The following is a 15,725-nucleotide window of genomic DNA, read 5'->3' as shown; positions in this document are numbered from 1 at the left end:
AACAGATCCACATCAGGACACTTTTTTTGTCTCAACCCGAAGGTGGCGCTCAGATCAGCTCTTTTCTGACTTAAACAGTAGAAAGTAAAAAGCTGCAGGGTGCTGGTGAGGACGCTTTCTGCTCTGCTTCTGTCTGCAGGACTTCCCCGTTTCCAGCGGCTCACACATGTTCTTGTGAGCAGGTGTGTGTTCATCTGCTCGCCGTCCCGTTACGACTCCTCGCAGCTGCCATGTGTTTTCCATCATGGCTCTGCACTGGGAGGAGACGCCTCGGGTGGAGCGCCGGGAGAGACGCTGCTGACAGACGGCTCTGTAGTCGCTTCACGGCCGCTGCAGATCTGCATCCTGGCCACCTGCAGAACCCGCACCTTCGACCTCATCACCCAGAGAAGGACGCAAAGTCTTTGTGAATTTGAAGCTCCGAGGAACCTTATGGGGTATTTTTGTCTCCAAAACTCGACAAAATGCAGTTTTACGTCAGCTTCGAAGAGAAAACAAGGAAATTCCCACGACGTTTACGTTTAAACAGCAAAGTTTGGCTGAAAAGCCGGATCGGAATAAAAGTCTTCATGTAAACGCACTAATCAGACCTTCGGATCGGCTCTGAACTTTGCTCCGACGGAGGCGGATTGTTTATTCTAATCGAATCCTAATAGAAAACATGTTCAAAATGTCGGGTAGAAATGATACTGAGCATGCCCAGTATGTCAGCCATACAGCCCGCACCGCACTGGTCACACTGCTAGAAGCTTAAACGCGTAAACACGTAAACAACATGCAAACAACACGTAAATAACATGTAAATGTAAAAAAACAAAGTAAGAAATGTAAACGAGACATAAACAACATGTAAATAACATGTAAATATGTAAATAAAAATGTAAGAAACGTAAACATCACAAACACAACATTTAAACATGTAAACAACACATAAACAACATGTAAACAACACGTAAATAACATGCAAACATAAAAAACATGTAAGAAACTTAAACAACACATAAAAACCATGTAAACAACACACAAATGACATGTGAAGAACTCGTAAACAACACAAACATGTAAATCACATAAACAACATTTAACCAACACGTAAACATGTAAACAACACATAAATGACACGTAAATAACACATGAACAGCATATGAACAACATGTAAACATCACATAAACAACATTTAACCAACACGTAAACATCTAAACAACACATAACTGACACGTAAATAACACATAAACAGCATGTAAACAACATGTAAACAACACAAACATGTAAACATCACGTAAACAACATTTAAACAACATAAACATGTAGTATTTTCCATCTAGCACTTCTGATCCGATAAATCAGCCAATCAGGACGAAACACATCATCTGATCCAATCGACCTCCATCAGGAGGAATTTTTTGTCCGATCCAGATCAGAGTTCCAACTTTTCCCTGATTGGACGAGCAGGACGAAGTAATCATGTCTGAACTGGTCCTGGTGGTTTCTGAAGATCCTGAACGAAGCAGCCGGAGGTCCAGAGGACGGATGGAAAGTCTGGAAGGGTTGAACCGGCTTCAGAAACGTCTCAATTCCAGCAAGTCCCTCGGTTTAAGCTCTCTGATTGGTGGAAAGTCTGACAGGAAGTGACCTCATCATCATGTCCAGGGGAAAATAGAGGTCTCTTAGCAACATGGTGGTGATGGTGATGAAGATGTGATAAATAATGGTGGATTTACCATCTAGAGTCTAGTTTTCAACACTACATGTTGTGTCTGGATTGTAAACCTCCTGGACGGATAGACCAGACATAGACCAGCTGGAGGGTCACATGACCATCCCAGTTACACCAGTTCCTGGTGATGGAGGAGGTAGACCTCAGCAAGTCCTGATGAAGGTTTAGGGGTTCAGCGTAAATGGTGTCACAGTTGGATCAAGCGGAACAACCAAAGGGACTTTACCTCTGTTTTAATCCGTTTCGGAGATGGCTCGTCTCGATCTCCACAGCGAGACCTGCAGACAAACGTCCAGATACACATTTCATATCTTCGCCACGGAAACCAGACTGATCTGATCTTAGCTGTGATTGGTCGGCTCTTACTTGCTGGTACGGTAGGTGTATTTGTAGGTGACCTCTCTGGAAATCTGCCGGGCGAGTCCAAAGAGCTCATCGCGTCGTGTCAGCAGTGCCATGTCCCTCATGCAGAGCTGCGCCGCCGCCTCGTTCACCGTCAGCTGGACATCGACACAAACCCGTCAGAAACACACACACACACAACACTCTGCTCTCTGGTTCAATCAGGAATCAACAGCTGGTCCAAGACAATACGTCGACCAGGATGCTGACACTTGTCCAGGACAGTAACTCGTCCAGGACGGACACTCCTCCAGGACAGTAACTTGTCCAGGATGGACACTCGTCCAGGATGGACACTCATCCAGGACCCGTAACTCGTCCAGGACAGTAACTCGTCTAGGACAGTAACTCGTCCAGGACAGTAACTCGTCTAGGACAGTAACTCGTCCAGGACAGTAACTCGTCCAGGACAGTAACTCGTCTAGGACAGTAACTTGTCCAGAACGGACACTTGTCCAGGAGACTAACTCGTCCAGGATGGACACTCGTCCAGGACCGTAACTTGTCCTGGACAGTAACTCGTCCAGGATGGACACTTGTCCAGGATGCACCCTCGTCCAGGACAGTAACTCATCCAGGACAGTAACTCGTCCAGGACAGTAACTTGTCCAGGATGGACACTCGTCCAGGATGGACACTCATCCAGGACCCGTAACTCGTCCAGGACAGTAACTCGTCCAGGACAGTAACTCGTCTAGGACAGTAACTTGTCCAGAACGGACACTTGTCCAGGAGACTAACTCGTCCAGGATGGACACTCGTCCAGGACCGTAACTTGTCCTGGACAGTAACTTGTCCAGGATGGACACTTGTCCAGGATGGACACTCATCCAGGACCCGTAACTCGTCCAGGACAGTAACTCGTCCAGGACAGTAACTCGTCTAGGACAGTAACTTGTCCAGAACGGACACTTGTCCAGGAGACTAACTCGTCCAGGATGGACACTCGTCCAGGACCGTAACTTGTCCTGGACAGTAACTCGTCCAGGATGGACACTTGTCCAGGATGCACCCTCGTCCAGGACAGTAACTCATCCAGGACAATATCTCGTCCAGGACAGTATCTCGTCCAGGACAGTAACTTGTCTAGGACAGTAACTTGTCCAGAACGGACACTTGTCCAGGAGACTAACTCGTCCAGGATGGACACTCGTCCAGGACCGTAACTTGTCCTGGACAGTAACTCGTCCAGGATGGACACTTGTCCAGGATGCACCCTCGTCCAGGACAGTAACTCATCCAGGACAGTAACTCGTCCAGGACGGACACTCATCCAGGACCGTAATTTGTCCTGGACAGTAACTCGTCCAGGATGGACCCTCGTCCAGGACGGACACTCGTCCAGGACCGTAACTTGTCCTGGACAGTAACTCGTCCAGGATGGACCCTCGTCCAGGACGGACACTCATCCAGGACAGTAACTCATCCAGGACAGTAACTCGTCCAGGACAGTAACTGGTCCAGGACGGACACTCGTCCAGGACGGACACTCGTCCAGGACCGTAACTCGTCCAGGACGGACACTCGTCCTGGACAGTAACTCGTCCAGGACGGACACTCGTCCAGGACGGACACTCGTCCAGGACCGTAACTCGTCCAGGACGGACACTCGTCCTGGACAGTAACTCGTCCAGGATGGACACTCATCTAGGACAGTAACTCGTCCAGGACGGACACTCGTCCAGGACAGTAACTCGTCCAGGACGGACACTTGTCCAGGACAGAAAGCCATGTACCTCGTGCAGTGTCAGGTGTTTTCCGTCCCTTCTCTTGGAGTCGAAGCGTCCGTAGATGGCACTGTACTTCCGGATTTCATCCTCCCTCCGCGGGTCATCGTCGCCCATCTCAAAGATGTGGCTGATCATCTTGGCCAGTTTCTTGTTGTTCTTCAGCTGCTCTTTAACATCGGCTAGGTCCGTCTTGGGGAGTCCTGGCGCCATCCTGTCCACACACTCCAGGACCGACTGTACAGCCGCGGCGTCCAGAGCCTCCAGAGTGTCCCTGGGGGAAGACGGCGAGCCGAGGTCCGACGGTGACAGGCTGTGCTCGCTGTCATTGCTGTGGCCTGACCAGAACCGAGCCTCGCTGCTGCCTTGCAGGGGCGACCCGCCCGACACTTTGTCCCTCGCAACGTCCAGCTTCCCGGGGTCCGAGCAGGCCGCCGCCATGGCTTTGGGCATCTTGACGCTGGCGGTGTTGGTGCGATCCTGGGCGCCAAGCAGCGTAGGCGAGCCTTCGGGCAGCTTGTAGACGGGGATGCTGCAGACGGGCAGCGAGGTGAGCGGCTGGTTGAAGATGGCTGGGTTGGTGACCCAGTCACGCAGCGCCTTCTGCAGGCGACGGACGTGCAGAGGCTTGCTGGCCATGCCCACTAGGGCCATAATCTCCAGGAACTCCTCCTCCCCAGCCTCGCACAGCTGCTGCACATCGTCGCCGCCCTGCTGGATGAAGGCCTCGTAGTAATAGAGCAAGTTCGCTCGCTGCAGGATCCGGTACAGCTGCAGCTCACCCAGGGTCCTCGGCAACACCGCTGCCATACCTGAAGCAAGACCAAACACGGTTCAGTCACAACAACGTGATGCGCAGGGAAGCGTGAAAAGGTTTAATCAACAGAATAAATTAATACAAACAAAAAGCGAAAGCCTGGAAATAAGTACTAATGACAATATGGTCACAGAAAAAACTGATAAATGAAAATAAAAAACATTCATAAAGCAAAAGAAATGCAAATAAAACTAAATAAATTCAATAAAATAAAAAAATATAAAAAAATATATAAATATAAAAAAAACACAAAAATATAATAATATATAGTTTGAAAAACTGCAGCTGCAAAAGTCAGGTAATATAATACACAACAAACAATCAAACAACAAATATATACAATAAAGATATTACAAAAATAAGACAATGAATGAATACAAATCAATCAAAAAAAAAAATAGAATATAACTTTAAAAACTAAATAAAATGAATAAATGAAATAAAATCTCATAACAGTCAAACAAGACCTCCTACGAAATTAAATTAAATTAACATTAATAACATTAATAACTAAAACATAAACTTGTTTTGTGGTTTTGTTCTTGCTTCCCTCATGGTCTGCCTTTTTTTAAAAGGTTGATGGTTTGATCCCAGTTCATACTGGTGAGATCCTGGACCCCAAAGTCATGAATGTCTTTCTTTTCTCTTCATTTTGTAACTTCCTCTACAGAATCTGACATATTTCTCCACATTTTCAAGCTCTTCTACTTTAAATTAAACCGGCTCATGTTGAGCTAGCTTAGTCAGCGCTAAGCTAATCTCTGAGCATATTTCAAGTTTATTTTCCGTTCTAGTGTGAAAATCTGGATAAACTGAGTTTATGTGTCCCCAAATACACCAGCTGAAGGCTTAATATAACATACCCCCCCACCTTAAAGCTAATCTAGAGCTAGCATAGAACTAGATTAGAACTGCTACGTAGGTTCATGCTAACATAAGGTTAACAGCCTTCTAGAACATTCGTAGTTGTATCTAAACAGAGACAAAATCTCCTGTAGAAATGCGAAGACACATGGATAAATCGGGAAACCTGAGGTCGCCAATCAGATTTCACAGTTAGCTCTGGCCCTGCTCATCTGGGCCTGATCCGGCCAAATTCATGGCTCGGTTCCCGCACTGATACTTTCCTTGTGGAGGTTGTGACTAAGTTTCAGCAATTAGACTCACACAAAGTCCACGTCAAACCAACAACCTGTGGATCTTAGTAGTAACTGGGTCGTAACAGGACTGTAACTGGGCTGTAACTGGGGTGTAACTGGGACGTAACAAGGTTGTAACTGGGTTGTAACAGGGGTGTAACTGAGTCATAACAGGGTCGTAACTGGGTCGAAACTCGGCCGAAACAGGGCTGTAACTGGGTCATAACAGGGTTGTAACAGGGCTGTAACTGGGGTGTAACTGGGCTGTTACTGGGTCAGAACTGGGTTGTATCTGGGTAGAAACTGGGCTGTAACAGGTCTGTCACTGGGTCATAACAAGGTTGTCACTGGGTTGTAAATGGGCCATAACTGGGACGTAAATGGCCAATAACAGGGCCGTAACAAGGCCGTAACTGGGCTGTAACTGGGCCGTAAATGGCAAACACTGGGTCATAACTGGGCTATAATTGGGTGAAGTATTTATCACTATCTGGTTTGCAACCAATGTTAAAGTTGAAAATAAAGTTAATATGAGGCTGAAATCCTCCTGCTGAGCACCGACTGGTGAAAAAAAGCTGTTAGAGGGAGGTAACTAACCCATCTGACTAGCTAAACTAACCTTAACCTTAACCTGTCAGAGAAGTGAAGCTGAGATTTTCATCTGATTTAACACATTGTGTTTCTGGCTTGTGTCAATCTTGACAATTAACCTGAACTCAGACGCTAAACCAGCAGCCAAAAAAACAAAACAACCTAAAACGCAGAAAAACATTTCAAACATCAGCTTCAGGATTGTTCATAAACATTATGGTTCCTTCACGTTCCAGCTGGTTCCTCTGCTGCTGTAACTTTTATTTCCACCTGATCGTAGCTTTAAAGCAAAAAAATGATTAAATGTTGCTGCTGCGGTGAAACAGGTTGGTATTTAGTCGCCTTCAAGGCTCAGAAAAGATCAAATCTGGACCAGACTGGACCAGAATCTATCCAAAGTCCTCCTGGTCTGAAGTCCGAGGCGGATTCTGGTCAAACAGAACAAGCACAGCTCAGAAACTTGCTTTCCTCTGAGCCGCCGGCGAGGCCCTGCGGAGGCTAACAGAGGAGTGGCCGGGTTTCTGGAGGACCACATGCCTCTCTCCACCCCTGCAGGATGTGTAGGTGGTGGCTCGCCTCGCCCAGAATAGGCCCACAGAGGCGTCCAATCAGCCTGACTGAAAACGCTGCCGGAGACAGTAAAAGTCAGAAAACCAGAAGAGCTGAGGGTCCAGATGAAGCTCTGTCATGGTAACAGGGTGGTTCTGGAACACCGAGTAAGGACCCGACGTCACATCCAGACGAGGTGCCCCCGTTACGGGCAAATTTAGTCCAGAAAATCTCACTTCCTCAGCAGGTTGTTGAAGCTCGGTGGGCTGGGACGCCCAGTGGACAATGTCGGGCATGGGATGTCCGTCTGGTGGAATCAAAAGGAAACTCTGGTCCAAACTGGAAACACTGGTAAGCTGGTTTCCAGTTAGGGTTGGAATATGGAGGCCAAAACATCACTTATAAACTGATAAACCAGCTGAAGTAAACTGGGAGAAGAAGAAGAACCCAGCTGCTGTAAACTGGGGGAAGAAGAAGAAACCAGCTGCAGTAAAAATGGGAGAAGAAGAAGAAGAAACCAGCTGCAGTAAAATGGGAGAAGAAGAAGAAGAAACCAGCTGCAGTAAATTGGGAGACGAAGGAGAAGAAACCAGCTGCAGTAAAATGGGAGAAGAAGAAGAACCCAGCTGCTGTAAACTGGGGGAAGAAGAAGAAGAAACCAGCTGCAGTAAATTGGGAGACGAAGGAGAAGAAACCAGCTGCAGTAAATGGGTAGAAGCAAAAGACACCAGCTGCAGTAAATTGTGGGAAGAAGAAGAAGAAACTGGCTGCAGTAAATTGGGAGAAGAAGAAGAAGAAGAAGAAGAAAGAAGCTGCAGTTAATTGGGAGATGAAGAAGAAAGCAGCTGAGTGGAGATAAATCGCCCTGACGGCTGATGATGAAGACGAGTCGGCAGCTTCCTCCAGCTGTTCAGGAGTCCTTTGACCTTTGTCCACTTAGGAAGCCACGATGAAGACCTGATCTTCTTCCTGTCCTCAGCACTCAGACCTTAAACCAGATCTCAAGGTTTCCTGAAGGTCACCGTTTCATCTTCAGTCTTTTCCTTCATCTTAGTCCAGTTCTTTCTTCAGACCGTCATCTGATCCATCATCTCTTCACTGAAGTCTAATCAGAAACAGTCTCCATGGAAACGTGTTTGTCAACAAGACAGAGACTAATGTCATATGACCCAACAGGTCTGACGGATCCTCCCCAGAACCTGGACCCGAACAGGTCTGACGTAGGGATGGATCCTCCCAAGAACCGAGACTGAACATTACGTTACATTTCATTACTTCAAGCAGTGGGATAAACACTGCAGAAACACAGAACTCTGGTCAGTCCTGCAGGGATCCTGGAGAACTGTAACTGGAAAGTCCTGCAGGGATCCTGGAGAACTGTACCTGGAAAGTCCTGCAGGGATCCTGGAGAACTGTACCTGGTCAGTCCTGCAGGGATCCTGGAGAACTGTAACTGGAAAGTCCTGCAGGGATCCTGGAGAACTGTAACTGGAAAGTCCTGCAGGGATCCTGGAGAACTGTACCTGGTCAGTCCTGCAGGGATCCTGGAGAACTGTACCTGGTCAGTCCTGCAGGGATCCTGGAGAACTGTACCTGGAAAGTCCTGCAGGGATCCTGGAGAACTGTACCTGGAAAGTCCTGCAGGGATCCTGGAGAACTGTACCTGGTCAGTCCTGCAGGGATCCTGGAGAACTGTACCTGGTCAGTCCTGCAGGGATCCTGGAGAACTGTACCTGGTCAGTCCTGCAGGGATCCTTGAGAACTGTACCTGGTCAGTCCTGCAGGGATCCTGGAGAACTGTAACTGGAAAGTCCTGCAGGGATCCTGGAGAACTGTAACTGGAAAGTCCTGCAGGGATCCTGGAGAACTGTACCTGGTCAGTCCTGCAGGGATCCTGGAGAACTGTACCTGGAAAGTCCTGCAGGGATCCTGGAGAACTGTACCTGGAAAGTCCTGCAGGGATCCTGGAGAACTGTACCTGGTCAGTCCTGCAGGGATCCTGGAGAACTGTACCTGGTCAGTCCTGCAGGGATCCTGAAGAACTGTACCTGGTCAGTCCTGCAGGGATCCTGGAGAACTGTACCTGGTCAGTCCTGCAGGGATCCTGAAGAACTGTACCTGGTCAGTCCTGCAGGGATCCTGGAGAACTGTACCTGGTCAGTCCTGCAGGGATCCTGGAGAACTGTACCTGGAAAGTCCTGCAGGGATCCTGGAGAACTGTACCTGGTCAGTCCTGCAGGGATCCTGGAGAACTGTACCTGGTCAGTCCTGCAGGGATCCTGGAGAACTGTACCTGGAAAGTCCTGCAGGGATCCTGGAGAACTGTACCTGGAAAGTCCTGCAGGGATCCTGGAGAACTGTACCTGGTCAGTCCTGCAGGGATCCTGGAGAACTGTACCTGGAAAGTCCTGCAGGGATCCTGGAGAACTGTACCTGGTCAGTCCTGCAGGGATCCTGGAGAACTGTACCTGGTCAGTCCTGCAGGGATCCTGAAGAACTGTACCTGGAAAGTCCTGCAGGGATCCTGGAGAACTGTACCTGGTCAGTCCTGCAGGGATCCTGGAGAACTGTACCTGGAAAGTCCTGCAGGGATCCTGGAGAACTGTACCTGGTCAGTCCTGCAGGGATCCTTGAGAACTGTACCTGGTCAGTCCTGCAGGGATCCTGGAGACGGAAACTGTTAACATGTTCAGACTAAAGTTGAATTTTCTGTGTTTTTGGTGGAACATCTGAAGTTTTGATCTGGAGCTGAACGGGAATAATTTCCGCTCCACTTGGGATGTTTCAGCTTTTTCAGACCGATGAAGCTGGAAAGTCCTAATTCCATCTTCCAGGTTTAATCCCAGCAGGAATTCTGCTTCCTCACCAGCCGTTCACCTGGACAGGTAAGGTGTCCGCACCAGACCAGGTGGTTTTCCAGGTGGAGCCCAACCCAGGAAGGATCCGCTGTGATTCAGCAGGAAGTCGCCATGGGGCGCGAGCTTCCCTGGATGTGGAACATGTTACATGTATGAAACATGGAATTCCATCCATGTGAACGGAACGGTTCGATCCGGATCCAGTGTGGATGGAGACCTGGTGCGTTCAGAGGTCTGTTTCCTGCAGGACTTTTCTGTTTCTGCTTCATCTCTATAAAGATGACCGGACCCGCAAAGTTCCCTCTCCCTGCTGCGGGATGCTCTCCTCCCGCACGGAGCTGCGGGACTTGCGGTAGAAAACATGCGGTATCAAACCGGGTCTTACTTTGCCTACCTGGTGAGTTTTTCGTCCTCTTCGGTCCCCTCTGGTCCGGATCGTCTTCCTCTCCTTCTCCTCTTCACAACTGAACTCAAACCCGCTGGTCAGTTTGCGCAAACAGAAATCCCGCAAAGAGAAAAATAAATCCCGCAACACGAGCGGCACGCGCCCGATGACAAATAAAATCGTAAATTCAGAGAAGAAGTGATGAGGAGCAGGAGGAAGAGCTCGGACTCGCGCGCGGAAACTTTCTGTGCGGACAGAACGCGCAAACTGAGAGAAAAGCCGCAAACCTTCTGCGTCTTCTGGCGCGTCCTCTCCTCCCGGTGCGCGTGACGTGTGTGTGCGAGTCTCTCCCAGCGTCTCTCCACTCCTCTGCGCCGCGCACCATCGTCAAGTACACGTGCAGCACGCGCAATAACTCCGCTGACGCTGACAAAATAAAAGTGCCCGCGCTACACGTGCACGAAGAGACGCGGGTCTGGATGCGCGCGACCTAAAACTCTTACTCTTCTGAAAATAATCTGATTACTGTACTCTATTCTGAGTCAGTCCAGATCCCAGAGGTTTCACAGACCCAGAACCGGACCTCCGGGACCAGGACTGGACCAGGATCATGGAGCGACTTTTATTTTGTTAACATTTCCGCTCTGACTCGTCCTGCCCACGCGCAGCTTCACGCGGGCATCTGAAGAAAGTGGGATATTCCGCGCGGTTGCCACAGAGCCTCTCTCTCTCTCACTCCTCGCCCACGCGGCTCCCTGCGTGACGCAAATCCGCGCGTGGGCGGACACACGGAGCGTGGGAGGCTTTCTGCACGGAATACCAAACACAGGCAGGTTGAACGCCCACGGAGGCGCTGCAGTTTGCACACTTCACGCGCTCAAAGTGGATTTAGGGTCTGGGCTGGTCTCAGAGCAGATCCAGGATCCGGGTAGACCACTTCTGGTTTGTCTGTCAACATCAACATAAAATAAACATAAACATCACCATGACAACAACAAATAAAAACGTTTGTTTTCTGCTAAGATTCATTTCAACAGTTATAGAAAATATTCTATAAGCAGGAAAACCCCAGACCTGAACCCAGTACTGGTCCCAGACCAGGTCCCAGACCAGGTCCTACACCTGATCTCAGACATGATTCCAGACCTGATCCCACCCTTGATCCCAGACCAGGCTAGACCAGGCCCTAGACCTGATCCTAGACCTGATCCTACACCAGGCCACAGACCTGATAGCAAACCTGATCCCAGACCTGATCCCAGACCTGAACCCAGACCGGATCCCAGACCCGATACCAGACCTGAACCAAGACCCGATCCTACACCAGGCCACAGATCTGATACCAAACCTGATACTAGACCTTATTCCAAACCTCATCCCAGACCTGATCCCAGACCCGATCCCAGACCTGATCCCAGACCTGATCCCAGACCGATCCTACACCAGGCCACAGACCTGATACCAAACCTGATACTAGACCTTATTCCAAACCTCATCCCAGACCTGATCCACGACCTGATCCCAGACCCGATCCCAGACCCAATCCCAGACCTGAACCCAGACCCGATCCCAGACCCAATCCCAGACCTGATCCCAGACCTGAACCCAAACCCAATCCCAGACCTAAACCCAGACCCGATCCCAGACCCGATCCCAGACCGATCCTACACCAGGCCACAGACCTGATACCAAACCTGATACTAGACCTTATTCCAAACCTCATCCCAGACCTGATCCACGACCTGATCCCAGACCTGATCCCAGACCCAATCCCAGACCTGAACCCAGACCCGATCCCAGACCCAATCCCAGACCTCATCCCAGACGTGATCCACGACCTGATCCCAGACCCGATCCCAGACCTGAACCCAGACCCGATCCCAGACCTCATCCCAGACGTGATCCAAGACCCGATCCTAGACCTGATCCCAGACCCGATCCCAGACCTGAACCAAGACCCGATTATAGACCCGATTATAGACCCGATCCTAGACCTGATCCCAGACCTGAACCCAGACCCGATCCTACACCAGGCCACAGATCTGATACCAAACCTGATACTAGACCTTATTCCAAACCTGTTCCCAGACCTGATCCCAGACCCGATCCCACACCCAATCCCAGACCTAAACCCAGACCCGATCCCAGACCTGAACCTAGACCCGATCCCAGACCCGATCCCAGACCTGATCCCAGACCGATCCTACACCAGGCCACAGACCTGATACCAAACCTGATACTAGACCTTATTCCAAACCTCATCCCAGACCTGATCCACGACCTGATCCCAGACCCGATCCCAGACCTGACCCCAGACCTGATCCCAGACCCAATCCCAGACCTGAACCCAGACCCGATCCCAGACCCAATCCCAGACCTGATCCCAGACCTGATCCCAGACCCGATCCCAGACCTGAACCCAGACCCGATCCCAGACCTGAACCAAGACCCGATCGCAGACCCGATCCCAGACCTGATCCCAGACTTGTTTCCAGACCCGATCCTAGACAAGGCTCCAGACCAGGTCCCAGACATGATGCCAAACCAGGCCCTAGATCTGATTCCAGACCAGGCCCTATAACTGATCCCGGACTTGATCCCAGACTAGGTCTAAGACCTGATTCCATACCTGATCCCAGACCAGGTCCTAAACCTGATCCCAGACATGATTCTAGACATGATCCCACCCTTGATCCCAGACAAGGCGCCAGACCTGATTTCCAGACCAGGTCCCAGACCATATTCCAGACCAGATCAATGACCGGGCCCCAGTCCTGATACTAGACCTTATTCCAGACCTGATCCCAGACCTGATCCCAGAGCTGATACCAGACCAGGCCCCAGACCAGGTCTCAGACCAGGTCCCAGACCTGATCCCAGTTTTGGGATGTTTGCTTGATGAATAAGTTGCCTGTAAAGAGCAGGAACAAGAAAACTTTGAGGGAGATTCCAGAATAAAAACCCTCGTCTGTGTTCAGAACTTTATGGTGTGTAAAGTTTGTTGGTGGAAACATTCCAGCTGCATTTCAGGCTCTAACAGGAAGACCCTCACTGAACAAGACCAGAAAGTCCAAACATCTGATAAACGTCTCTTTAACCCAGTTTTCAGCATCTTTCTGTGTTTTGGCTTTTGCTCTTCATCTCTTTCTGACTGTGCTGCCATTATCACTGACTGAAATCTGAAACCAGCAGCTTCGGTCACGTGTGACTCAGTAAAGTCAAACTCCACACAAGTGCGTCAGTGAAACACGCCTGTATGCAAATGCTGAATTCAGATTTGAGCTTGTTAGAGTGATCAGGGAGGACACAGTTCAACGTGGGAAAGTGGGTAGCAGGAAGTCAGCAGCTAAGCTGATGCCTTTCACACGTTTGTTTCTAAACTGCAAATCAGCAGAACTAAATCAGGGTTTGTAGACTTGTGCTGGTCCACTTTGCTTTAGTCTGTAATGTGGTGCTAAAGGCGTTTGGATTTCTCATCAGTGGTTCTGTTTCTGCTGGGAGGTCAGCTCAGAGTGATCTTTCTTTAGACTGCTCTTTCTCTCAGGTATTCCTGGTGAAAAATGGCATCCCACAAGGTCCTGGTCTCGGCCCGCTGTTGCTCTGTACTTACATCCATAACACTATGTTGAATATTCAGTATAAGTACACCATTAGTGATGCAGCTTTTCATCCCCCAAAGTGCAAAAGTATGTTGCACCCCCCAACGGAGTAGTGTCTTGGATTGTACCTAGTCTAGCAGACTATTCCAGCCCCAAACGAACCCAGTCCCAAGTTGTATCGGGCCCCTAAACTAACCAAGTCCTGGATTGTAGCCAGTCTAGTGGACTATCCCAGCACCAAAAGAACTGAGTGCTGGATCGTCTCAGTCTAGTGGACTATCCTAGCCCCAAACAAAAATCAAGTCCTGGATCGTACCCAATCTTGCCGACTGTCCTGGCCCCCAAACTAACCCAGTCCTGGATCGTACCCAGTCCAATGGGCTGTCTTGGCCCCCAAACTGACCAAGTCCTGGATTGTAGCCAGTCTAGCGGACTATTCCGGCCCCAAACAAATTGAGTTCTGGATCGTACCCAAACTAGTGGACTGTCTTTACTCCCAAACGAAGCGAGTCCTAGATCATACCCAGTCTAGCAGACTGTCCTGGCCCCCAAACAAACCGAGTCCTGGATTGTAACCAGTCCAATGGACTGTCCTGGCCCTCAAACTAACCCAGTCCTAGATTGTAGCCAGTCTAGCGTACAATCCCAGCCCCAAACAAATCGACTCTTGGATCGTACCCAATCTAGTGGACTGTCCATGCCCCAAAACGAACACAGTCCTGGATGGTACTACAATGGACTATCCTGTTGGGAATGCCACCTCTCACTTCCTGCCCAAAAGAAGCAACGAGTCAGTCAGAGATCTGGTTTGTGGTATCAGAAGAAGACACATCTGAGACCTGTGACCGAGAAGAGGAACTTGAACCTAAACCCTAATGTGGTCTTGCAGGATCAACCCTCCAGAGAAGGAGAGCGATCAGGCGGGGGAAGAAGTTCTCTGCAGAGACAAACTTCTACGTCTGCGTGTGAGATGAAGCAGAAGGAAGCCAGTAAACGTTGCTCTGATTCACTTCTCTGCTTCGTTCCCCATCAGTCAGTTATTTTGGGGAATTAGGCCAGCCGCTACCAGTGGAACACCCCAGGGACAAAACCAAAACAGCTTCTGTCAACCTCCCACCTCTGAAAGCTCCCCCACCACCACCCCCACCTCCAGCATGGCTCCGCTCTGAAACCAGCACAACGTTAAACACAAAGAAGAACAATTTACACTCAACGCTGCAGCTGCTTTTATGTGTCTTCAAAACCCAGAGTGGGGAGAAAAGTAGTGTTTGTGGAGTGCCTAGCAGAGATGGAAGCTCTGGGACCGCTTGCTGTCACAGCCTCTCATTTCACAGGTAAAACTAATATCAAACAAAACACACAGATTGTGCTGAAATATGTCGTCCTGCAGGAAATGTGTGTAAATATAACAGACGGGAATGAAAATCCAACAAAACAACGGGAAGTAAAAGCTCTGGAGGTGACTGGGAGGCGTTCCTCTCCCTGCTTCTGACTATCAGTCTCCAGATCATTTTATTTTAAACACAAACTGGAGTTTTTCTGTTCATTTACAGAGAAAACAAAGTCCTGTTGCATTCTGGGATGGACGAAGTTCCTGCTGGGAAAACATTTCCTCTGAAGCTCTGGTGTCGTTTTGGTTTCATTCGGATAAAAACGTTATGTCTGGTGAGGAGGAAGAAGGAAGAAGAAGATGGAGCTTTAAGTGACGTCAGTCAGAAGTCATGTTAAGGAAGAAGCTAACGTTCTGACTACTGGTTCTGGGTACTTCCACCAACCCCATGAGGAAAAACTCAGACAACGTGTGTATGAAAGTTTGGGATGTTTGCGACATAAATGTCGTGGCTTTTATGCGTAACTGTCAGTAATGAAAGAAAAGTGTGACTACGATAAAATGAACTGAAATGTTTAACAGCAGGACTGGAAATAAAGACTTGTGGTGTT

General features: G+C 49.2%; 1 protein-coding gene across 1 annotated transcript in view; it reads right to left on the bottom strand.

Annotated features, from left to right (window-relative positions):
• The window catches only part of LOC306774047 (NGFI-A-binding protein 1-like), a 16,009-nt gene extending 5,505 nt beyond the window's left edge, over positions 1-10,504 (bottom strand). The window contains exons 1-4 of the mRNA XM_079264025.1: positions 10,195-10,504; positions 3,856-4,658; positions 2,084-2,217; positions 1,944-1,995 (exon numbers count right to left, since the gene is read on the bottom strand). Coding sequence (XP_079120151.1) covers positions 1,944-1,995; positions 2,084-2,217; positions 3,856-4,656 — 987 coding nt within the window. The 5' untranslated portion in view covers positions 4,657-4,658; positions 10,195-10,504. The remainder of the gene's footprint in view (positions 1-1,943; positions 1,996-2,083; positions 2,218-3,855; positions 4,659-10,194) is intronic.
• Positions 10,505-15,725: the final 5,221 nt, after the last annotated feature.

This window comes from Telmatherina bonti (assembly GCF_933228915.1).
Source record: "Telmatherina bonti genome assembly, chromosome: 24".
NCBI classification, from domain to species: Eukaryota; Metazoa; Chordata; class Actinopteri; order Atheriniformes; family Telmatherinidae; genus Telmatherina; species Telmatherina bonti.
This window is presented reverse-complemented; position numbering and strand designations above follow the sequence as displayed.